Source organism: Stegostoma tigrinum, chromosome 7, assembly GCF_030684315.1.
Source record: "Stegostoma tigrinum isolate sSteTig4 chromosome 7, sSteTig4.hap1, whole genome shotgun sequence".
In the NCBI taxonomy this organism is placed as follows: Eukaryota; Metazoa; Chordata; class Chondrichthyes; order Orectolobiformes; family Stegostomatidae; genus Stegostoma; species Stegostoma tigrinum.
In genome coordinates this window covers 52,648,417-52,673,866 of record NC_081360.1, presented here as the reverse complement: position 1 = coordinate 52,673,866, position 25,450 = coordinate 52,648,417, and the positions used below count along the sequence as shown (strand labels likewise).

The following is a 25,450-nucleotide window of genomic DNA, read 5'->3' as shown; positions in this document are numbered from 1 at the left end:
AACATAGCCAACTTAACAGAAGCACAAACAGAAGTCTTAATGTATCCACAAGTAATCCTTTTGTTTTGTTACAGATATGTCCTAAATGAGCTTGTTCAAACTGAGAAGGATTATGTGAAAGATTTGGGTGTTGTAGTAGAGGTAAGATGAGTTGAAGTTATTTGGTATAGCACTTAAATGAACACAATATTATTAACTGTACAGTGTACTCACACTTGTTAAGAAGGCCAACTGCATTGAACTAATTTGTTATCATATTGTGAATTTGAGTGGTCAGAATTTTACCCTTTGGGTCACCATGCCAACATTGGAATCTTATGGATTGACAGCCATGTACTGAGTGGGAAACATCACTCAGCAGGAATGTTCCCCAAATTTAACCTCTTTCTTATTACGTCTCATCCTCCTCTTCAATTCATCACTGCGTTAATGATTGTTGCACTTGGCAAGATCAGTTAACTCAGCATATACCCAAAAAAAGAAGTTTGTATTCTTCCTGATCCACATATCTCAGTATCATAGACACTTTGAGACTTTCGAGTGGTTTTATTGTGTCTCATTTTATTCTCTTAATGATTATAATTGTGCTTTGATTTTTTTTGCCTTGCATTGATTGGTTAAATCCATCTAATTATTGCAGATTAATGGTTTTCAACAGGGATTAAATTGTAAATTTGAACTGTGAGGCAGTCTGGTTTATCCCATGCAGTCATGTTGCAACTAAGTATCGGGGCCCCCCAACACTTCACTGACTGGCGTTTATTTAATCTCTAAAACGGAGAAGAAAAGATTTTAAAACAACCTTAGGGAAAGGATTACTGTGGGAGATTTCTCTCTAATTCCATGAGCAATCAAAGCAAGTTTCAGTCAACCATTAAGCACATCTAGTTTATCAATTGCCTGCATTGTCATCAACCTAAGACAAGAAATGTGACTAACTCATTTTTGAGTGCTTGCAGCAAATCTAAGCTATGTTTGCCATGTATCTTGTTGCAATAAGGGGGTTGATTTGCTCTGTGGGATGGACAGTTGGTTTGCAACTCAGCATACTGGCAACAGTGTGGGTTCAGTTCCTGCTCCAATTGAGGTTATCTCCTCAACTTCACCTGTTAACTGAGGTGTGCTGGCCCTCAGGCTGAACCAACACCAACTGTCCCCATAATGAAAGAGCAGCCCAATGTTACAGATGGACTATGGCAACTTTATCATGTTATAAAAGTTGAGAAACCTTATCAAGAATAGAATCACCTTGATACATAAATTTATTACTGGTTTATGTAACATTGTGTATGTTTTATTTTAGATTAAATGAAGTATCCTTCCAGTAAAAGTCTTCAAACACTTAGAAAGAAAATAAAAACAATTTGATGACTTGACAAATACTGCAAGTTCAAAGTTTTGTTGACAACAGTTTCAGCACACTTTTGATGTTTTAGGGTTTCATGAAAACGATAGAAGAAAAAGGAGTCCCTGATGACATGAAAGGAAAAGAGAAGATAGTTTTTGGAAATATTCATCAGATTTATGACTGGCACAATAGGTGAGTAGTTAGCCAGCTTTGTTGTATTTTAGCTGAAAGAAAAGTTAGCACTTTAACATGAATGAATTTCATCAAATGCAATTGTAACAAGCATTTATTTATGTCCACGGTCTCATCTCAGACTTTTTTTTCCTTTAACCTAACTTCAAAAGGACATTGGTGCAGTGGGCAGATAAGTGGAAGATGAAGCTCAATGTAGAGTAATGTGAGGTGATACACTTTGGTACAAAGATCATGGAAGGACAACATAAAATAAAGGATACTATTCTAAAGGGCCCGTAGGACCAGAAAGACCTGAATTAATACATACCTAAGTGATTAAATGTGGCAAGCTAGAGACAAGTGTTAATAAAGTATAAAGTATTCCAGTCTTCAAAAAGAGGGACATAGAGTTCAAGAGCAAGGAGGTTGTACTGAACTTATGTAGGACATTGGTTAGACATCACCTGGAGGATTGTGTACAGTACTGGGTACCACATTGTTTCATCGATATGAAAGGATTGCAAGACTGCAGAAGGAGTTTGAGAACAGTAACAGGGATGAAACACTTCAGTTTTGATAAAAGTTTGGAGAAGATGCAAATCTTTCCCTAGGAGGCATGAGGGCCAAGAGGAGATTTGATAGAAGTTTCCAAAATCTTGGGTAGTCTGGTCAGAGTAGATAGGGAGAAATGGTTCTTATTAATAAAAGGATGATGGTCATAGCTTTAAAGTGTTTTGCACAAGCAACAGACGTGAGAGAAGAAAAAGCATTTTCATACAGCAAATAGTCAGGGTCTGAACGCAGATTCAATTGAAGCATCGAAGGGGGTATTGGACAATTGTTTAAATGGAAACAACATGTAAAGTATGGGGAAAAGTCAGGAGATTAGTACTAAAATAAAATGCTCAGAGAACTGATGGACTGAATGGTCTGCTTTTTCACCACGGCAATTCTATGACTCTGTAGTGTAAAATTTCCGGAAGCGTTTCAAAATTAGCATATACGGCAACCATGTATCTTAACCTCCCAGTTACAGGCCTAACTAAAAATTGTAACTGGTGGCCTTAGATCATTTTATTATAGTCTGCTTGACCGCTCAGCACAACCAGTAAACTCTGTCCATCACTCACCCATGACAATTTTCAACTGCTGTTACCAGTTTTTCTGACATGAAACAGCTCTCAGTGATGAAAACAGAAACTGCTGGAGAAATCCAGCATGTCTGGCAGCATCAGTGTTGAGAGAAACCAGTATGGCTCTTCTTCAGAACTGAAATGGGTTGGAAAATAGTGTTGACAAAGTAGGGAGGAGGAGCAAGTGGAACAGATGATGAGGATGCCCAGAGCAAAAGACAAAGGAAATGCTATTGATGGTAAAGGAGGAATCTAGATATAAAATAGGTATAAATAACAGGTGTGAAGAAGGAAGCCTTTTGCTGAGAGCGAAGCCAACAAGAAATGCAGGGGGAAATGTGGGTGGGACTGTACTTAAAATGGAGAAACTGCTCATACCCTGGAGTTTTGGAACTCAGTGTTGAGTCCTAGAGACCGTAAAGTGCCTGAACGGAAAATGAGGTGTTGTTTCTCCAGCTCGCACTGAGCTTCATTGCAACACTGTAGCTGGCCCAGGGCAGAAATGTTAGCATGGGAGCAAGATGGTTGAATGAAATGGCAAGCAACTACAAGATTGGGGTCATTTTCATGGATAGAACAGAGGTGTTCAACAAATTGGTCACCTCGCCCTGTATTTGGTTTTGTCATTGTAAGAGAAATTGCATTATTAGCAGTGAATACTGTAAATTAGATGTAAAGAAATATAACTGAAATGCTGCTTCACCTGGAAGGTGTATTATCAGCTTGGGGCAGTGAGGGAGAATAAGGCGAATGGGCAAGTGTTATGCCTTCTGTAATTGCATGACAGAATGTCATGACGGAGTGAGGAAAGTTTAGGAGTGATGGAGGAGTGGTCCAGGGTGTAATGGAAGGAAGGAGAAGATGTTTGTGCTGGTGGTATCCTTCTGAAGATGGCATAAATAGTGGAGGCTGATGCTTTGAAACCAGAGATTGTAGCAAAGAAAGTAAGGACAAGGGGAACACTATCATTGATCTGCGAAGAAACAGAAAGGGTGAGGGCAGCAGTGTGGGAGGTCAGTTGAGGGCCCTGTCAATCACAGTGAATAAAGGATTCCTTGAGTGACGAAAAGGAGGTCTTGTTGGATGCACCCTGGTGAAAGGTGACACCATCTGAACAGAAGTCATTGGCAGAATGGAACGGAATCCTTGCAGAAGCAAAGTGGGAGCAGGTACAGTCGAGATAATTGTGGGAGTGGGCTTGGAATGGATATTGTGGCAAATCTAGCCCCAGAAATGGAAACATTAAAGTCAAGGTCTGAAAGGGAAAAGTCAGAGATGAATCGGATGAAGGTGAGAGAAGGGTAGAAATTGAAAGCAACTGATGAATTTTTCCATTCCCAAAGAAGGCAGGAAGCAGCACTAAGGATATCATTGAATATATTAAAGAAAATGTTGTGGATGAGGGCCCAAGAAGGACTGGAACAAGAAATATTCCATACACACTACAAAGGAGTAGGTTTTGCTGACACTCTTGCATAAAACCACAGCCACACCATTGACTTGGAGAAAGTGAGAGAAGTTACAGGAGAAGGCATTCAAATTGAGAATGAGCTCAGGCAGGTGCAGCCTCTTTTCAAAGAAGCAGCAGAGACACCTCAGACCATCTTGAAAGTGATGGCTATGTTAAGGGATTGCATATCTGTGGTTGAAGAAGAGACAGCCAGGGGCAGCAAAATTAAAATTGTGGCACCAACTGAAAGTGTCAGAAAAATCATGAATGTAAGTGGGAATAGACTGAACATGGGTAAAGTAGAGTCAAGAGATGAGGAAATAAGCTCAGTGGGGCAGTAACAGGATAGAATGATGGCTCTGCCAGGGCAGTACTGTTTGTTGATTTTGTGAAGAAGGTAGAAGTGGGCTGTGGCGGTTTATGGGACAAGAAGTGAGAAGCTGTGGAGGGAAAATCTGCAGAAAGAGTTAACAGTTAACAATCCTGTCCATTGATGCAGGAAAAGCTTTGAAATGCACATCATATGCACTTCACTGACTACTTTTATTTCTAGCTGTTGGCTGTATATATGTCTTCTCCTCTATCTCACCTCTATGGCTTGGTGACATGTAATGTTCAGTGAGAATTGCACCATTTCCTTTCATTCATTTATTCTATTCAGTCTTTACAAATTCTCTCTCAAACATCCTTGCACCACATATCTTTCCTTTTATTTCACCTGCAAATGTAATACCTAGAAATATAAAGTTCTGTGTTCCGCTCTTTATTCTGAATGTTTAATGTGTTCATATCCAGAACATAACACACTCACTATTGAGATCAAAGAATCTGTTCTGTGTTGCTTATCTGTAGGAGGAGAAAACTGCTGATATTTGGAAGTAGCTTCCTGTTTTCCTCTTGTCCTATCTCTGACAATTTAATCTAAAGTAATATTCTCGATTATTATTTTTCATTCAATTTATTATATTGCATATATTAAAGGAATACCTCTCTGACAACCTCCCAGGCTTTAAAATGCCAAGTCTTTGCTGTGTTTTATCATCACACAGACGCTGGACACGAGATGGGCAGGGTTGGGGGATAAGAAATTTTATTTGGATGAATTGGGCAGGCACAGATTTGCAAAACGAGTTTAAATGAAAACATAGATAACAAAGTGTGAAGCTGGATGAACACAGCAGGCCAAGCAGCATCTCAGGAGCACAAAAGCTGACGTTTCGGGCCAAGACACTTCATTAGGGATGGGGATGGGGTGAGGGTTCTGGAATAAATAGGGAGAGAGGGGGAGGCGGACTGAAGATGGAGAGAAAAGAAGATAGGTGGAGAGGAGAGTATAGGTGGGGAGGTAGAGGTGGGATGAGGTTGGTAGGGAGGAAATGGAGGTGCGGCTTGAGGTGGGAGGAAGGGATGGGTGAGAGGAAGAACAGGTTAGGGAGGCGGAGACAGGCTGGGCTGGTTTTGTGATGCAGTGGGGGGGAGGGGATGAATTGGGCTGGTTTTGGGATGCAGTGGGGGAAGGGGAGATTTTGAAGCTTGTGAAGTCCACATTGATACCATTGGGCTGCAGGGTTCCCAAGCGGAATATGAGTTGCTGTAGGTTATGTGGAACAGTCCCTCTTCCGCAACTACACAGGCCCCAAACCCCACCTCTTCCTCCGTTACATTGATGACTGTATTGGCGCCACCTCTTGCTCCCCAGAGTAGCTCGAACAGTTCATCCAGTTCACCAACACCTTCTACCCCAACCTCAAGTTCACCTGGGCCATCTCCAACACATCCCTCACCTTCCTGGACCTCTCAGTCTCCATCTCAGGTAACCAGCTAGAAACTGATGTCCATTTCAAGCCCGCTGACTCCCACAGCTACCCAGAATACACCTCCTCCCACCCACCCTCCTGCAAAAATTCCATCCCCTATTCACAATTCCTCCGTCTCCGCCGCATCTGCTCCCAGGATGAGGCATTCCACTCCTGCACATCCCAGATGTCCAAGTTCTTCAAGGTCCACAACTTTGCCCCCACAGTGGTCAAGAACACCCTTGACGCGTCTCCCGCATTTCCCGCAACATATCCCTCACACTCCGCCCCTGCCACAACCACCCCAAGAGGATCCCCCTCGTTCTCACACACCACCCCACCAACCTCCGGATACAACGCATCATCCTCCGACACTTCCGCGATCTACAATCCAACCCCACCACCCAAGACATTTTTCCATTCCCACCCTTGTCTGCCTTCCGGAGAGACCACTCTCTCCGTGACTCCCTTGTTCGCTCCACACTCCCCTCCAACCCCACCACACCTGGCACCTTCCCCTGCAACCGCAGGAAATGCTACACTTGCCCCCACACCTCCTCCCTCATCCCCATCCCAGGCCCCAAGATGACTTTCCATATCAAGCAGATGTTTACCTACACATCTGCCAATGTGGTATACTATATCCATTGTACCCGGTGTGGCTCCCTCTACATTGGGGAAACGAAGCGGAGTCTTGGGGACCGCTTTGCAGAACACCTCCACTCGGTTCGCAATAAACAACTGCACCTCCCAGTCGCGAACCATTTTAACTCCCCCTCCCATTCTTTAGACAACATGTCCATCATGGGCCTCCTGCAGTGCCACAATGATGCCACCCAAAGGTTGCAGGAACAGCAACTCCTATTCCGCTTGGGAACCCCGCAGCCCAGTGGTATCAATGTGGACTTCACCAGCTTCAAAATCTCCCCTTCCCCCACTGCATCCCAAAACCAGCCCAGCCTGTCTCCACCTCCCTAACCTGTTCTTCCTCTCAGCTATCCCTTCCTCCCACCTCAAGCCGCACCTCCATTTCCTACCTACTAACCTCATCCCACCTCCTTGACCTGTCCGTCTTCCCTGGACTGACCTATCCCCTCCCCACCTATACTCTCCTCTCCACCTATCTTCTCCTCTATCCATCTTCGGTCCTCCTCCCCCTCTCTCCCTATTTATTCCAGTTCCCTCTCCCCATCCCCCTCTCTGATGAAGGGTCTAGGCCCGAAACGTCAGTTTTTGTGCTCCTGAGATGCGACTTGGCCTGCTGTGTTCATCCAGCCTCACACTTTGTTATCTTGGATTCTCCAGCATCTGCAGTTCCCATTATCATTTAAATGAAAACATGATGGGAAGCTGACTTTAACCTGCCGACTTTAATTCAGGTACGCAAGGGACTGGTGGCCATCCTGTTTCAATGACATGGATTGGCATTGTAAATATGTTAAAGAGGCTGGAAGCCTTTGAAATGCTAGTTTTTCCAGATTGAGGCAAGTACAGCCTCAGGAAGAAGGTAATTACCTTCACGGCATTCCTTCGGAGTCTGGAGCAGCAGGAGTTTTTTCTCCCAAGTACTCATCGTCCCAATGTTGCCCTAGGGTCCAGGATCAGTCCCCTTTCAGAATCAGACCCTGGCGTTGGGTAACAGTCCTGATTTTCCCTGTGAACTCTCCTATCATGTTCCCTATTGACTAGAACCCAAACTTTCTATCAGGCTGATCTCTGAGTGAGAAATCTACATGTGGTGCATGATGCGTGCTGTGAAGTTAAAACAAGGGTGGACTTCTTTCTCAGTGCTAATCACTGAGCTGCCTCTCAGCACCAGGGGCCTTGGTTCGATTCTACCCTCTGGCAACTGTCTGTGTGGAGTTTGCACAAATTAGAGGATTACAGGCTTGCTCGGAAGGAGCTCGAAGTGGACTGAGGAGGGCCAGGAGGGGACACGAGAAAGGCTTGGCAGGAAGGATTAGGGAGAACCCGAAGGCATTTTACTCATACGTGAGGAATAAGAGAATGATCAGGGAGAAGGTAGGACCGATCAGGGATAGCGTAGGGAACTTGTGCGTGGAGTCTGAGCAGATAGGGGAAGCCCTAAATGAGTTTTTTTATTCGGTTTTCACTGAGGAAAGGGACCTTGTTGTGAATGAGAACTTTGAGGAGCAGGGAAACAGGCTTGAACAGATCAAGATTGAGGAAGTTGATGTGCTGGAAATTTTGGCAAACATTAAGATTGATAAGTCCCCAGGGCCAGACCAGATTTATCCTAGGTTGCTCCAGGAAGCGAGAAAGGAGATTGCTAAGCCGCTGGCGAAGATCTTTGCTTCCTCACTCTCCACAGGAGTCGTACTAGAAGATTGGAGGGAGGCAAATGTTGCTCCTCTTTTCAAGAAAGGAATAGGGAAATCCCTGGAAATTGCAGACCAGTCAGTCTTACGTCTGTGGTAAGCAAGGTTTAGGAAAGAATTCTGAGGGATTGGATTTATGACTATTTGGAAAAGCATAGCTTGATTAAAGGGAGTCAGCAAGGCTTTGTGAGGGGCAGGTCATGCCTTACAAATCTTATTGAGTTCTTTGAGGAGGTCACGAGACAGGTTGATGAGGGTCGAACAGTGGATGTGGTGTACATGGACTTCAGCAAGGCATTTGATAACGTTCCCCACGGCAGGCTCATTCATAAAGTCAGGAGGTATGGAATACAGGGTGATTTGGCTGTCTGGATTCAGAATTGGTTGGCTGACAGAAGGCAGAGAGTGGTTGTAGATGGTAAGTATTCTGCCTGGAGGTCAGTGCTGAGTGGTGTCCCACAGGGCTCTGTTCTTGGGCCTCTGCTGTTTGTAGTTTTTATAAATGACTTGGATGAGGAGGTTGAGGGGTGGGTTAGGATGTTGCTGATGACGCAAAGGTGCCGTTGATAGTATCGAGGGCTATTGCAGGCTTCAGCGAGACATTGATAGTATGCAGAGCTGGGCTGAGAAATGGCAGATGGAGTTCAACCTGGATAAATGCGAAGTGATGCATTTTGGAAGGTCGAACTTAAATGCTGAATATAGGATTAAAGACAGGATTCTCGGCAGTGTGGAGGAACAGTGGGATCTTGGTGTTCAAGTGCATAGCTCCCTCAAAGTTGCCACCCAGGTGGATAAGGTTGTTAAGAAAGCATATGGTGTTTTGGCTTTCATTAACAGGGGGATCGAGTTTAAGAGCTGCGAGGTTTTGCTGCAGCTCTACAAAACCCTGGTGAGGCCACACTTGGAATATTGTGCCCAGTTCTGGTCGCCCTATTACAGGAAAGATGTGGAGGCTTTGGAGAGGGTGCAAAGGAGGTTTACCAGGATGCTGCCTGGACTGGAGGGCTTGTCTTACGAGGAGAGGTTGACTGAACTCGGACTTTTCTCTCTGGAGAGAAGGAGGAAGAGAGGTGACCTGATCGAGGTGTACAAGGTGATGAGAGGCATGGATAGAGTCGATAGCCAGAGACTTTTCCCCAGGGCAGGATTGACTGCCACGAGGGGTCATAGTTTTAAGGTGTTAGGAGGAAGGTATAGAGGAGATGTCAGAGGGAGGTTCTTCACCCAGAGAGTTGTGAGCGCATGGAATAGTTTACCAGTGGTAGTCGGGGAAGCAGCGTCATTGGTGACATTTAAGCGACTGCTGGACATGCACATGGACAGCAGTGAATTGAGGGGAATGTAGATTAGGTTATTTTATTTTTGGATTAGGATTATTCCACGGCTCAACATTGTGGGCCAAAGGGCCTGTACTGTGTTGTTCTTTTTCATATTATATGTTCTATGCACGTTCTCCCCATGACCACCTGGGTTTCTGCTGGATGCTTCAGTTTCCTCCCACAGTCCAAAAATATGCAAATTAGGTGGATTGGCCATCCTAAATTACCCCTCGTCTTCAGGGATGTGTTGGTTAGATCCTTTAGCCATGGGAAATCCGGTGTTACAGGGATAGAGTAGGGGGGTGGTTCTGGGCAGGATGTTCTTCGGATGGTTGGTGTGTACTCATTGGGCTGAATGGCCTGTTTCCATGCTGTATGGATTCCATGTGAGAAAAACTAAGACTTCTGAGTTTCGAGCACAGTATCAGGCTTTGCTCTCCATTCTCTAAATGTTGTCATTTAAAAATGTCTCCTCAGGGATCAACTGTGAGGTGCTTTTCATTATAGAATCCAGTACTTGAATGTCAGCTTCCAAGTGTGGCCTGATTAGAGGATTCTATATTTAGATTATTAGCTTCTTCATCTTGTATTTTGCTGCTTTGACTCTGAAGTTCATTTTTACTGACTTTGTTGGCTCAATGGTCAGATATTTTCAGAATTGCACCTATAGGACTCCTAGGTCTTATCTGACTATATTGTCAGCAATTTTGACGTAAAATTGCCGTGTTACCATTTTCCCTTCGTCAACAAAGTATTTACACCTCCCTAGTTTAAATTTTGATCATGCGTTGTTCTGTTGCTTCACATAATGTGTGCAATTCATCCTATAATTAGAGGACTTATCTTCCATTTTTGTTACAGATTCAAATGTTAGAATAGTGCAGCATAGAAATCCATTTTGATTGTGCTTGTTTTTCGAAAGATTATTCAAATATTCCCACATGTTAGCTTTCCCCCATAGCCTTAATGAGTTTTCCCCTTCTAACACCATCGCCTTTCAGGCAATGCAATCAAAATCATAACTAATTATGTGAATGTTTTTATTCTCATGCTGTGAGTTGACATTAAGTTTCAGAATGTAAGTCACCGATACAAATTTGACACAGTAGTAATTGCAAAACTCGGCATTGGGCCATTTTACTCAATGATTACCACACCCCTTTCCGTAGCCACTCTAACATTAACACTCTTGCAAAGAGCTACGGTTTCTTTCTTCAGGCAGTTACTTATCTACTCCAAGTTTTGGTCATAATCCTTACTGTTTTGTGTTTGTTTAGTCTCTTTCCATTTGAAAGTTTGAGTCAACTTTGCTAAACGGTTCACTTATGTGATTTCATGTTGAACTATTCATAGAGCTTAAAGGAACTATGGACCCCACTGAGACACAGTTATCAAGTAATTACTGTTAATATTTCTTTTCAGCTATTTCCTGGGAGAACTGGAAAAATCCCTGCAGGAACCAGAACGTTTGGCAGAGCTCTTCATCAAGCATGTAGGTTTTTACAATGTCCTTTCAGGGCTTTAGTAAGAATAGAAACTTGACCCACTTTTGTTTCAAATTGGAGTATATTCTGTAATAAAATCTTTCCACATCCCTGGCCACATGGAAAAATACGTTATTTACCCTAAGTATTGTAAATTATTTAGAAGAATAAATATATGGGAGATTTACAATATGACAGTCCTGACTAAATTTCAAGAAGTTGATATTCTATTTCACGAAATTGTAGAATTTCCAAATCATGATGAGCGTACAAGTTGCTAACATTATTGTCAAGCTTCAGAGTTTCATTTAAGATATAGCATTATATCATCGCTATGTTCAACGTCCAAGATTATTATAGGACAAGTGAGTTTAAGTGCAAAGTTTTAATAAGAAAAACAACCCTGTACATATCTGATGAACAATGTGCTACCCATCACCCCTTCCTCTAATATGTCCTATTTTGGCCTGAGCTATTTGCTTTAGATTATGCCTCTGGGAAATGCTTTTCTGCAGTCAGAAAAAATAATGCTATTATTCAGTACCTTTAACATCATAAAACATCCTTAGATACTTCACAACAGCATTGCATTTAAAAATGTGACACTGAGTGACTGAAGGGCATATTAGGCAAGTGCATGGTCATGAGGATATGTTTTAAGATATGTCTTAAAGGAGTAAGAAAAGCAGACAGCTAGAGAGGTTTAGGGATGGAATTCTGGAGATTTAGCAATTGAAGGCACTGCTGCAATCAGTGGAGAAATTAAAATCTGGAATGTGTAGGAGGCTAGAATTGCCAGCTCATATTGTATTGTCACTGCTCTTTGTGGTACATGGCTGTGTATAAAATGACTGCCATAATTCCTGCATTACAACAGTGACTACACATCAAAGTTATTCAGTTTGCTGTGGAGTAAGTTGGAATGTCCTGAGCATGTGTGAAACACTATATAAAATACTTTACTCTTTTTAAAAACAAGGGATATTACAAAGAAAAGGGTGGGAAAGATCAGGGATAGGAGATAATGGGAACTGCAGATGCTGGAGAATCCAAGACAACAAAGTGTGGGGATGGATGAACACAGCAGGCCAAGCAGCATCTCAGGAGCACAAAAGCTGACGTTTCGGCCCTAGACCCTTCATCAGAAAACTTTACTGATGAAGGGTCTAGGCCCGAAACGTCAGCTTTTGGGCTCCTGAGATGCTGCTTGGCCTGCTGTGTTCATCCAGCTCCACACTTTGTAATCTGGGAAAGATCAGGGATTGATTTAAAAGCAAGCAATGATGGGTGAACGTGACACAGTCTGAGTATAGATACAGGCAGCAGAGTTTTGGATGACAGTAGGTTTATGGAGGGTATAATGTGGGAGGCTAGCCACACATGTTAAAATAGTCAATCTAGAGGTAACAAATACATGAATGACGGATTGCGGCGTAGTTGAGCTGAAGCAAGAGCAGAGTCTGGCAATGTTATGGATGTGGGATGAGGTAGTCTCTACAAGATGGTGTTGCTATGCGGTCAGAAGCTTTTCAGGGTCAAATATGGCAGCCAAGCAATATTGAAATGCACCTTTCCAAGAGTTGTTGAGTTGAATTCCCAAGATGATTGTCAACAAATCATTAATAAGGAGGTGAGTATACAAACTTAGCCAGCTGTCCTTGTTAGCAGAACATTTGGAAGTCAGACATTTTGCACTCAGTGATGTCTGGACTCACTTCGGAGATGTTTGGTCATTTTATTATCCCTTTTTCTAATTTAGCTAAAGTAGCACGTTAGGTCCCTTCCTGTACCTACAAACTATGGACTGGATTAGTCATCTTTCAGCCATCTTCATTATTCAGTATGACTGCAGCTCATCTTCTACCCTCAATCCCACTTCCCTGCCTATTATCCATATTCTTTGATTCCCTGCATGGGCAAAAATCAATTGATCTTAGTCTTGAAGATAGTCAACACTAAAATATCCACAATGCTCTTGGGTAGAGATTTTCAAAGATTCACAGCTCTCTGTATGAAGAAATATCTCTTTATCACAGTCCTATATGATTGTTTCCCCAAGCAGGGAGCACTACCTCTGTTTCCATTTCAGGCCTTTCATAATGTTTGAGGCCAGAGATAGACCGTAATAGTTTACTTCAATGCTTAGGAAATTGTGCTATTAGAAGGAAAGAACCTGCATTTATACAAGTTTCCTCACGCTGAGAATGTCCCAAAACACTTCACAACTCATGAATTGATTTTGAACTGTTATTTAGTAGATAATTGCAATGACCAATGTGCAGCAAGGTCCTTCAGTAAGCAATGAAATATGTGAGAATAAATGAATGGATGATCTCAATATTCTTCATTGGTTAGCGGCAGGTGGAGGCCTTTGCGTGTTCAAAGTTTGTTCACCTTGTTATTCATAGACATCGATTATCGAGCTTGCCTTTCACGCTGTAAAAAAACAACAGGGAAAATCTTTCTTCAAGTGTTCGACCAATCTAAGGTCAATCGGGAAAAACTGGAAGGATCATTTTAGTTTGAATCTTTAAAAGATTACACCACTTGGATCAGCATTGATAGTTTATCTTCAGGTCAAGTTGAGAACAGGGACCCTGCCAGGGATCCTCAATAATGCAGTTATAGCTCAGAAGCAGTGAGAGGCCTTTCTTGTCTGCCTTTAACTATCAGGATTTCTCATAATATTTACTTTCAACATGAGTTTTGTATATGATGCCTGTATTAGCTCATATCAGGTTATACATCATTATGTCCAGAGGTTCCTGAGTTATTGACCATTAGCAGTCAGTGGTATCATTTCAATCCAACACGAAATAAAAGAAGTGAATTATTTTCTGTCAGAAACAACAGGGGCTGAGGGCCAAAGAGATGTGGTACCGTGAATAGTAGACTTATCAGACAAAGTTTTTGAGGGAACAGTCCATAAGTGACAATACAAAGATAAAATATCAACAGTTGCGTGGAAGTATGTTAGTTGTTTATATCCATTGTAATAATCTAATCAGTATGATTAGAAGAAACATTAATTAGTGTTAATATATCTCTGTAATAGTGGCTGATGTTTACTAAAGTGAAGACATAAATTGCCATAATGTTATGGAGAAGAATTATGTTAACATCGTTGCAAATTCTGTGCTTACAGGAAAGACGTTTAGGCATGTATGTGGTGTACTGCCAAAACAAGCCAAAATCTGAGTATATTGTGGCAGAGTATGATGCCTTCTTTGAGGTAAGTTTTTGGTTGCATCTTTATTGACAGTGTTTTAAACATAGGAGCAGGCAGTAGGAAACAGTTTTTCAAACAGGAGCAATATCAGCATGGTTTTGAACTTCCAATGATTTATGAAGCAACTAAATTCATCACTCATAAATTTAGGGTCATTGTCATTCGCCACAATATCTGGGATGCAGTAATATCAGAAGTGTGCTTCCTACCATTTCACCAATAGTTACTGAAATCAGCTACCTCCCTGACTGTAGTCAGAATAATGGTTTGTGGTGACAAGATATTCAGCTGCTGTAAGGGTGAAGACAACTACTTTCAACTTTATCTAAGGTCTCTTCTAGATGTCATGTACCATTGGTGTCTCTCTAGCTTGCTTATTTGTATTCATTCCAAGCACTGTGCTGGCTGATGAGGCCCTTTGGTTATATTGCTCAGACATGGTCAAAATAGCAAGCCTGCCTTCCTCAGACTTGATGTAATTTCATTGTGTTGTTTGGATGCACTTTATCACCTCTCCCTTTAACTCCTTTGGGATAATGACTTCATTTCCTTTCTACAATATGCCGCCTTACTCTGTCTATTCATCTCCAAGAGTAAATTGGGCTTTGCTAAATATTCAACAGCTCCTTTTAGATTTGTTGGTTGCTGCATCACTGCTACAGTTCTGACCTTGTTGCGATCCACGTCCTTTTGCTGTCAGTACCATGGCTGTGACATATTGTTCAGCCTCAGGTTCACATAGTAAGCTTAGCAGGACCATTAGATTGTGATCATGGTCAGCAATGACTTTTTCAATTGTGTAACACATCCATACATAGGAGATCATCCTCTGCTGCTTCTATTCAAGGAAGAGCATGACTTCTTCATGTGTCTGTGTTAATACTCTTGTGGAACGGAGGAAATGCCAAATGGCATGTACTCCTATCTGCATCTCCCAGACCAGTATCGAGATTGGAGTTACAAAGTTGCTGCCTTCACCCAGGTTCCAGTTGCAGTACCCACTCTTCACATCTAGGGTGGTGAGGGTTTTTTACCTTTGCTAGTCCTGGCAAAATTCCTTTAGTAGTTGGCATGGGGAAGTGTCATCTCTTCAAAGCATGATTGAGATACTTTGGATTGATGCACGTTGTTACGACATGAAAACAGACAACCAAATCAAATCAGCCTTCCTACCTCTGCATTCACAACATAGTAAAATTAAAATCCTCAAAAACCTTCAAAATTAACCCTAATGGTTACTTATCAGACATTATAAATAACAAATATCAGACTCTAAGAATAAACAATTCTAGATTTTGGGTTTCTGGTTTAAGCAGATGACTGAGCAATTTATTAACATTACATTAACTTTAGTAGAACAAAATTAACCAACAGAGTAATCTAAGTGATGTCTATGATTTAAGCCCAATAACCTTTGTTTTCAGCCCCAGTCACACAAAATTCATTCAGACGAACAGTTAAGAGATAAATAAAAGAAAGCAACAAAGCTGTGGAAATTACTTATGTCGTTTTCACAATGCATTGTTTGACAGGCAAATAAGATTATTTCTTTGTTGACTTTTTGAAGATGCTGATCATTTCACTCTAAAGGAAATTGGCGATACAACTTAGTTTCTATTCTCTGCAATTCCAGTAGCTGATAAATAATAGCTTAACCTTCCAAAGTAGGAGGTTAGGCAGGGAACTTTCAAACTTTTATGCTGTACCATGAAAAGCCAGGCTTCTTCTCACAAATGCAATCAAAAGGCAAATCAGAACTTGGGTCCATACCTCTGTTTGACCATCTCCTTCCCTTCCAGACTTGCTTTCGCCAGTTCTCAAGTACTGACCTTGTTAATGGCTAATCATCTGCTATCAGGTTAAACAGATTGCGTCTGTCTGGTGTTGAAGAGTCTGTGGAATCCTTTTAATCAAAAACCAACTTGCTGTTAACTTCAGTGATAATGGGAACTGCAGATGCTGGAGAATCCAAGATAATGAAATGTGAGGCTGGATGAACACAGCAGGGCTCTGATGAAGGGTCTAGGCCCGAAATGTCAGCTTTTGTGCTCCTGAGATCTTGCTGTTAACTTCCATGCCTGGCCTCACAAACAAATAACAAATTGTTCTTTATTTTGGTTTTAGCACCAACTGCTGCTCTCAGTTGAAAGGTCACCTTCACCACACTGTTCTTAGTCACAGCTCCAAAGCAAATTTGATAAAGGAATCAAATACAAATATTGAAAATCAGAGAGTATTCTCGTATCTTTCCAGATTGTTTCACTGCTTCTCTGCTGCTTATCCATTCTGTAAGAGTTTGGACATTCTTGATTACTCCCCTTGTTTCCACCTCTTTTCAAGCTGGCTTTGAGAGCCACTGGAACTCTTCTAGGCAGATACTTGAATTGGTTTTATGGTGTCATTTTCTTTGCAATTATATTCTCCAGAAAGACACTGAAACACATAGTTGTACTCCTCCAGGATTAGATGTGAAAGCATTTTACATGGTGACTGCCTTAGTGTATTGTGACACACATTGCCAATCTCATTTGGCATGTTGAGCATTTCCAGTCCAAGCTTTAGAGTTTCTGTTGCTGAGATTAGTAGTTTTTGCTTGCAGGTTATAACCTGGAACTGCAGATCTTTATTCTTCTCATTGCACCAGACTGTGAGAGGAATCTGTCCTTTTGGCAAAAATATGGTGCTATCGTAGGGCCCAACCTTACCTTTTGAGGGCTTCATTTCAGTTTGATCATCTTGATCCATTTCACACAGGTTGAGTGAGGAACACAATGTTGTCTGGCATCCCAGTGTACATCCAACACTTTCCATTGACTTGATGTTCTGTTTCTGCAGTCAATATTCCAACGGTCGCAAACCAGTTATCACTAATTAACCTTACTGAACCACCCTGCTGTATGGTGTATATGATGTCAAAGTCTTTCGCCAAACCTTTATGTGCAATTTGATTCCATTCCTTTCAGTGGGAAAATTTGTTTTTAACATGCAGGACATGCCTTTTATTTCTCCTTTGTGTGATATCCTCCATAGTATTTGATTCTGCCCTTAGCAATGTTTCTGTCCTTTCAGTCTTGAACGTCTATCTGCATAGTGCGAGGCCTGGTTTGCCCTGCTATGAATGGCCTCTGATTGCTGATTTACAACCTCAGTGCTTCTGCATATGTTATTCTCTTGCCTGAGAGCAAGTTCCTTCCCTGTTAATAGACCTGCAAACATGCAAAATCTCTTGTGCTTAAGACAATTAAAATAGGCCAATGTTTTAGTTGCACATATTCACAAGATGCTATGAGCTGTGTTAATACAGTCACAAATTGATCATTGGACTCTTTCACACCTTGGGCACTAATATTGAACATATATCATTCATAAATGAAGTTCACTTGAGGTTCAAAGCATGCCTTCTAGGTTTTCAAAATTTCTGCTGTCCCTTTTTCATTGTTGAGAGAGATTTAGAGTTGAATACAAATTGCAACAGTCTCTCCTCAATTCATTGAGATAGCAAAAACTGCGGACGCTGGAGTCAGAGATAATACAGCGTGGAGCTGGAGGAACACAGTCGGCCAGGCAGCATCAGAGGAGCAGGAAAGCTGACGTTTCGGGTCAGGAGTTTTCTTCAGAAAAAAATCACAGCTGCTTTGGTTTGTTAATTAAATCTATCACAACTTCCAAATTTTGTCATTGCAAGTGGAAAAATCACCAGTTCTGCTTCATATCACGTGACTGTACTATGTTAAGCAGCACATTTATTTACTAACCATTTTAAGTTCATTAAAAAATTATTGGAAGGGGCAGAGAAGATAGTGATTAAATACATTGTTAAAGCTGTCACAGAAGCAATACATGTATCATTTTTCTATCTTATTTCACAGGAAATAAAACAGGAATTGGGTCAGAGGCTCAGCCTAAGTGACTTTCTTATAAAGCCGATACAGAGGATAACAAAGTATCAGCTACTTATTAAGGTGAGGACTTTGTTGATCTTTCTCTCTGTGCCCTCTTTACAGCTGTAACACTATATTCTGCATTCTGTTCTGCCGCTTTAGTGCACTCTGTACCGTACAATTTGCCTGTATAGCAAGCAAAACAACATTCTTCACTGTATCTAAGTACATGTGACAACGATAAATCAAACTGAAACTCAAACTCAAGACTCTTAGGCAAGAGCAAATAAAGTAACAAATTGCTTTCCCCATTCAGTTTCAGCATTTAACACTTTTTCTTTTCTTTTTATGTGAAATGGATGTTAAAAGAACAAGTTTTGAAGTGGTAGTAATAACATACTGATTTGTATAGTAAATCTTAAAAGATGGTTAGCTCAACATCAACATCATTTTGTACCTTTTCTGTCCTGGGTATAATCAAATGACTGAAGGTGCCTTAACTATCAATCAGACTGTGGAACTGATCTCAGATGTGAGAAAGGAACTGAATCTGTCCAGAAAGACATAAATAAAAGCAGCTTTGAGTACAGACTTAGGGGAAATCCAAAGGCAGTGACTAATTCTGAACAGTAGAATATTCTTTTCATTTTATCTATTTACTGATGCCGGACGAGAGTTTACAATTTCCCTTTTTATCAAGAACGGATTAATTTTCCTAAAAATGACAGTGGATTTGGTAGTATAATAGGATTGTGGTTATGTTAGAGAATGAGTTATCCAGAGGCCTGAACTGATAATTCAGACACATGAGTTCCAATCCCAGTACTACCAGTTTGGAATTTAAACACAGTTCATTAAATAAATCTAGGATAAGCAAACAAAGAAACAAAGAAACCTACAGCACAGGAACAGGCCCTTCGGCCCTCCAAGCCTGCGCCGATCAAGATCCTCTGTCTAACCTGTCATCTATTTTCTAACGGTCTGTGCCCATTTGCTCCCTGCCCATCCATGTGCCTGTCCAAATATATCTTATTTCTTAAAGGACGCTAACGTGTCTGCATCTACCACCTCCGCTGGCATAAAATCCGCTGATAAAATGCTCTTCTCTGAACTGAATCACACATCTGGATTGTCTCACACAATTGCCAGGCAATTACCATCTCCAAAAAGAGGGGTGAACATTTCCCCTTGGCATTTAATGGCATTACCATCTTTGAGACTCTGACTATCAATACCCTGTGTGTTACTATTAGCTAGAAACTGAACTGGACCAGCGTAAATACTGTGATTACAAGGGCAGCTCGGCAGCTCGCCAATCTGTGGCAAGTAAGTCACCTTGTGTTTCCTCGAAAGCTGTCCACCATCCATTAGGCACAAGCCAGGAGTTTGTGACAGAATGCTCTCCACTTGCTCAGATGCGTGCAGCAACAGGAACACTCGAGAAGCTCAACACCATTGAGGACCAGAGCAGCCCACTTGACTGACACCCCAGCCAAAATGCATTCTTCCCCAGTTATACCTACATTCCCTGACCAAATAAAACAAAAATTCACCTGTGTCCTTTTGGGAAGGGCGTCATGCTATCTGGTCTTTATGTGACCTAGACCTACAGCAATGTGGTTAACTCCTAATCACTATTTGATATTTTGAGCCAGTTGATATTTTGATGGACAATAAATTCTGGTTTTCACAATGATGCTGCTGAGGTGATTAGGATCAGGTTGATCTTGTTGATTATAAGGTCATTGCTTGAAGTTGTTAACCTGGGCCAATCAGGGAAGCTCTGACTGACCAAAATAACCAGGAGACTAGAGCCTCCTCAGTTGAGGGCTGACTCCGAGCTACAGAGGACTCAGTCTTGGGATTTTAGATGAGGTTGAGATGGCTGGCAGAGGCATGTGATTTTGGGATAACACTGAATAAGATGCTGAAGGGGCTGTTTGGTGTATGAGATTAATGATGCAATCATAGAGAATCACCTACCAGCTGAAGCCCAAATGGACTTCAGACAGGAACTACAACAGTCATTGTTATTAGAAAATGTGGCAGTTGGAGCGTGGGAGCTACAGGGCATCCCAATAGTAATGGATTCCCTCACCTCTCTGACCGAGCTTGAGGAACACCCATCATAGATAAGCAATCACAGAGTCTCACACAGGGCATACCCTGAGCAGAGGGACCCCCAGGCCAGCCCACAGCAGAGTGCCAGAATAAAGCCGAGCCTCAGCTAAATGGCTAAAAAGTTCTTCAGGCTCTGGGCTGCCAAACCATTGTAGTTGCTGCTGGTATGCAGACTGGATACAGTAGACGGGTCCTACAAGGCCTGACCTGAGTAAGAAAACTTGTAGACTGGTACCCAGGAGAGTGCACACCCCGGAAAATCCCCCTACATGTGTTGGAACAATTAGGTTTCTTAGCAATGTTCAAATCAGAACCAATTAATATTAATGTTTGGTTAGATGGTCATTCAGTTCCATGGAGGTCGATACTGGTGCAGCTGTATCTGTGATTGCACAGTCTGTCTTTAAAAAGATTCACTTGGGACTCCAACCGTTAAGTTTGCATAAGACCTCAGCCACACTGAGACCATACATTGGGGAATTACTGCAGATTAAGGATATGACTTCGTTTCTGGTCTCCGATGAGAAGCAATTGGTGCAGTTGCCACTGATGGTGATAAAAGGCTCTGGTCCAAGCCTTTTTGGGATGAAATTGGTTGAGAAAAATTCACCTGGATTGGTCAACATTTTTCAATTAGAAAATGACTGCCTCAGTGAAATACCCAGGAGTATTTCAGGAAGGATGTAGGTCTGTCAAAGGGCCCAAAGCCACTTCACATGTTGACCTGGAAGCAATTCCGAGATTTTGCAAGGTCCGTCTGGTGCCATTTTCCGTGCAGGCAAAAGTAGAGGCGGAATCGAGGAGGCTGGAGAGTGAAGGAATCATCAGACCAGTGCAGTTTGCAGAATGGCTGGCATTGGTTGTAATGATTGTGAAGCCTGATGCCTCAGTTTGCCTTTGTGGGGATTTTAAGCAAATGGTAAACTGCGTCTCTCAGCAGGAAAAATACTGAATCCTTCACAAAGAGGACTTGCACACAATGTTGGCAGAGGGGGATATCATTTACGAAGCTGGACATAAGCCACACTTACCTGCAACTGTGACTGGATGAGGAGTCCCAGATGTGCACCACAATTGATACCCATAAGGTTTTATACCAATATACAAAATAGCCATTTGGGGTACCATCAGTCTGCACCCTTTTCCAGTGGACCATAGAGAACACTTTACAAGGGCTATCCCAGGTGGCCATTTATCTGGATGAAATACTAATAACAGGGAAGACCAATAAAAAGCACTCTGAGAACTTGGACATAGTGCTTAAACATTTCTCCCTGACAGGCATACACCTTAAATGGGAAAATGTGTGTTCCTGGTGCCCCAAGTGACGTACTTGGGTTAGAGAGTCAACACAACCAGGTTACACCCATTGGAGGATAAAGTGAGGGCAATCAAAGGAACCCCAGCTCCCATGACGGTACCGAAGCTTCCTTGGGTCAATAAATAATTATAGAAAATTCATACATAACTTGGCCTCCATCTTGGCACCCTTACAGCTCCTGTTGAAAAGGGGTCTGCCTTGGAAATGGTCATGTAGCCAAGATGTATCCTTTAGGGAAATGATAAAGCAGCTATTATTATCTAAGTTGTTTGTCCACCACGATCCAAAGCAAGAGGTAGTGCTGACGTGCGCTGCCTTTCTGTACGGTATTGGGTTAGTGTTGGCTCACCGGTGGCCCAATGGAGAGGAACACCCAACAGCATACACTTCCTAGACTTTGGCTGATGTCCAACGCAAATATTCCCAGATAGAGAACGAAGGTTTGGCAGCCATCTTTAATGTGAGGAAGTTCCACCAGTACCTTTACAGATGGGAATTTGTCATAGTAACTGATCACAATCCCCTGCCAGGGCCACTGAAGGAGGACAATGCGATGCCGCCCATAGCTTCCGGTAGAATTCAGCTTTGGGTCCTTATTCTCAGCATATACAAGTTAGATACCATCCAGGAGGTCAAGTGGCTAAAGCAGATACATTGAGCCACCTCCCACTGGCAGATACTCCACCGGTGATGCTTCCCTGGAAGAGCCCATTTTGGTTTTGAATTTCCTGGACACCCTCCAGTGACCACTGACAATATGTGACTGTGGACACAATAAGATCCTGTCCTAATGAAACTAAAACAGTAGGTGGTGATGGGAGAAACAGAGGGGCCATCACAACTCACATTGAAACCTGACTGCAAATGGGAAGCAAGGCTGATTGCCCTGAGTAAATGCCGCTGCCAGATACTGGCTGAACTCCACCTGAGCCATCTAAGAGTTTCCAAGACAAAGATGCTAGCGAGAAGCTACGTCTGGTGGCCAGGGCTGGATGCCGACATTGCTGTGTTGATAAGCCAGTGCCCAGAGTGCGAACAAGGACAAAAATTGCCAACAACAGTGCCCCCACATTCACAGGAATGGCCGGGTAAATCCTGGACACAGTTGCACGTTGACGATACCAGTCCTTTCATGGGCTCATTTTCCTGGTTATTGTGGACACCCATTCAAACTGGAAGGGTCTAGGCCCGAAACGTCAGCTTTTGTGCTCCTGAGATGCTGCTTGGCCTGCTGTGTTCATCCAGCCTCACATTTTATTATCTTGGAATTCTCCAGCATCTGCAGTTCCCATTATCTCTGGATATGTATAAAGTTCATTTGACAAACTCAGCGACGATGATTGAGAAGCTGCAAGCATCGTTCATGATACACGGACTCCCAGAAATATTAGTCATGTACAATGGGACGTCATTTACCAGCAGGGAATTTGAATATTTTCTAAAGTCAAATGGCATTTGGCACACAAGGACAGCTCTGTACCATCCATCATCTAATAGTATTGCAGAAAGAGCAGTCCAGACATTGGAGGCAGGCTTAAAGATGCAGCCTGGAGCGTCAATTGATACCAAACTATCCTGGTTCTTGTTGAATTATAGGACCGCCTATACGCAACAACAGGGATAGCTCTAGCAGAATTGCTGATGGGGAGAAGGCACCACACCAGGTTTAATCTGATATTCCCAGACCTGTTGCATTGGGGCAGGGGGTGAAAAAGCAGCAGGAACGCCAGTGCTGACCACATGCCTCCTCTAAGTGAGAGAGACAATTTAAGTCAGGGGATGAAGTTTGGTGCCAGAACCATGGAAATGGCCCTGTCTGGGTATGAGGTGAGGATGACACGAGGTCAGGTCCCGTGACTTAAAAAGTCCGTGTAGGTGATGCAGTCCTGAAAAAAAACACATGGATAACCTGAAAGCTGTTACCCCACAAACGGGGCAGGACCAAAACATACCTGGCCCCTCAGAACAACCAGAAGATGCTTCAGAAACTGCAGGCTCTGCCTCCATGTCTGGAATCTGAGATGGATGCAGCCTCGATACCGTTACCTCTGGAAGAAGAGGAGAAAATTCTCCCGAGGCACTTCACATGCAAGAGATGGGCTACGGTCTGGTACATTGCTGGTGTCAGAGTCAAAACCAGATGGACTGGACTTGGAGCGAAAATGTCACAGGACAGGCTACAAGCCAAAGACTAGGCCTACATCCACAGACTTGTCAGGGGAGAGAGATGGAGTTTGGAACAGGCTGACCTCATTGACTATGAGGTTGTTGATTGGCCCAGGTTAACACCACCAATCAGGAAAGCCCTGGCTGACCAATATAACCAGGAGATGAGACTCTCCTCAGTTCAGGTGACTGACTCTGAGCTGGCTGGCTAGTGTGCATGAGGAAATAAAGGGTGACTTGGTGCTAGGATACCAGTCTCTATGCAGTTATTTCATCCACCATCCTATTGGATTTTTTATTTAAATAGTTCTTGAAGATATGAAGAAATTTTTATGTAATTTTGGGCAAATTTCTTATTTGGGATGCCAAAAACTCCCAATTGTAGCTCATTTACAATTGTAGTTAATTTTTAACAATAAATTCTAATATGATGACATTTGATCTTGAGCTATCACAGTACATCCTTCAAGCAGTAAAATACAAAACATAATCTCTCCAAATGTGTTACTTCAAGCTTATTTTAAAGGGTGCAGGATGTTTAGGTGACTCTTCATTACCTCCTTTGATAATGAAGGGGCAGTATTCCACTGCAGATTAGGTTTTTGTCTTAAAAATTAGCAACTAGCTATTAATAATTACGGATGACAGGAGAACCTCTGCTGCTTCATTGATAGCCATGATCTGATTAATGCATTTTTCAGGCTGCCTCCAAATGAAGCAGTCTTGCTTTTAAACAGATGGTAACCTGCTTAATGTTTACAGGACAATGGTAATTATTAGGTGGAAAGTGCACCGTGCACATTCCAGCCTAATTGCATCTGATTTTGAGCAACATTCCAGTGTCTTGTACAGGAATACCAACTTACTGCTGACAGAACTGCTCAGGAAACAGGGTTAAAATTGTTTCAGAGATAGTAGGAACTGCAGATGCTGGAGAATCTGAGATAACAAGGTGTATAGCTGGATGAACACAGCAGGCCAAGCAGCATCAGAGGAGCAAGAAGGCTGATGTTTCGGGCCTAGATCCTTCTTCAGGGCCTTTTCTGAAGAAGGGTCTAGGCCCGAAACATCAGCTTTTGTGCTCCTGAGATGCTGCTTGGCCTGCTGTGTTCATCCAACTTCACACTTTGTTAACAAGGTATACAGCTGGATAAACACAGCAGGCCAAGCAGCATCAGAGAAGGGTCTAGGCTTGAAATGTCAGCCTTCTTGCTCCTGAGATGCTGCTTGGCCTGCTGTGTTCATCCAGCTTCACACTTTGCTATCTTGGATTCTCCAGCATCTGCAGTTCCCAATATCACTGTACACCTTGTTATCTCATTTGCTTAGGAAATGTTCAGATTTTTCTTTGCGGATGCATAGGTGATGTTTCTTAATGTTGAAAATGCATCAGCTCCACCAAAACTGATGCTGTATTAGCCTTTCAGTGAAAAATCAAGTTCTGAAGGAAATAGATGCGTCAGTCCTGGCTTCTGATTGTTGCAATAATGCCTAACTAGTTAATGTTAATTGTACATATTGCTAGCATGCAATATACCGCATCTTGTTATAAAAGACAAAGACATTTCTTTGTTAAGGCTGTCTAATGATTTTTCTTCTACTGCTGATAATAGAGAGACCCTTCAATTGAGTATAGAAAGGAGGATTGATGCCAGTGAATTACCCCAACCACAAGCCATTTGTGCT

General features: G+C 42.4%; 1 protein-coding gene and 1 long non-coding RNA gene across 7 annotated transcripts in view; one reads left to right on the top strand and one right to left on the bottom strand.

The window, feature by feature from the left end:
- Window positions 1-25,450, top strand: part of kalrna (kalirin RhoGEF kinase a) — a 693,809-nt gene that overhangs the window by 598,386 nt on the left and 69,973 nt on the right. For both annotated transcript variants that reach the window (XM_059647272.1, XM_059647273.1), the window contains 5 exons: window positions 75-141; window positions 1,437-1,540; window positions 10,985-11,054; window positions 14,192-14,278; window positions 18,145-18,237. In XM_059647272.1, the coding sequence (XP_059503255.1) occupies window positions 75-141; window positions 1,437-1,540; window positions 10,985-11,054; window positions 14,192-14,278; window positions 18,145-18,237 (421 nt within the window). The remainder of the gene's footprint in view (window positions 1-74; window positions 142-1,436; window positions 1,541-10,984; window positions 11,055-14,191; window positions 14,279-18,144; window positions 18,238-25,450) is intronic.
- The window catches only part of LOC132209821 (uncharacterized), a 122,046-nt gene that overhangs the window by 55,351 nt on the left and 41,245 nt on the right, over window positions 1-25,450 (bottom strand). The gene's annotated exons all lie outside the window — the stretch shown is intronic.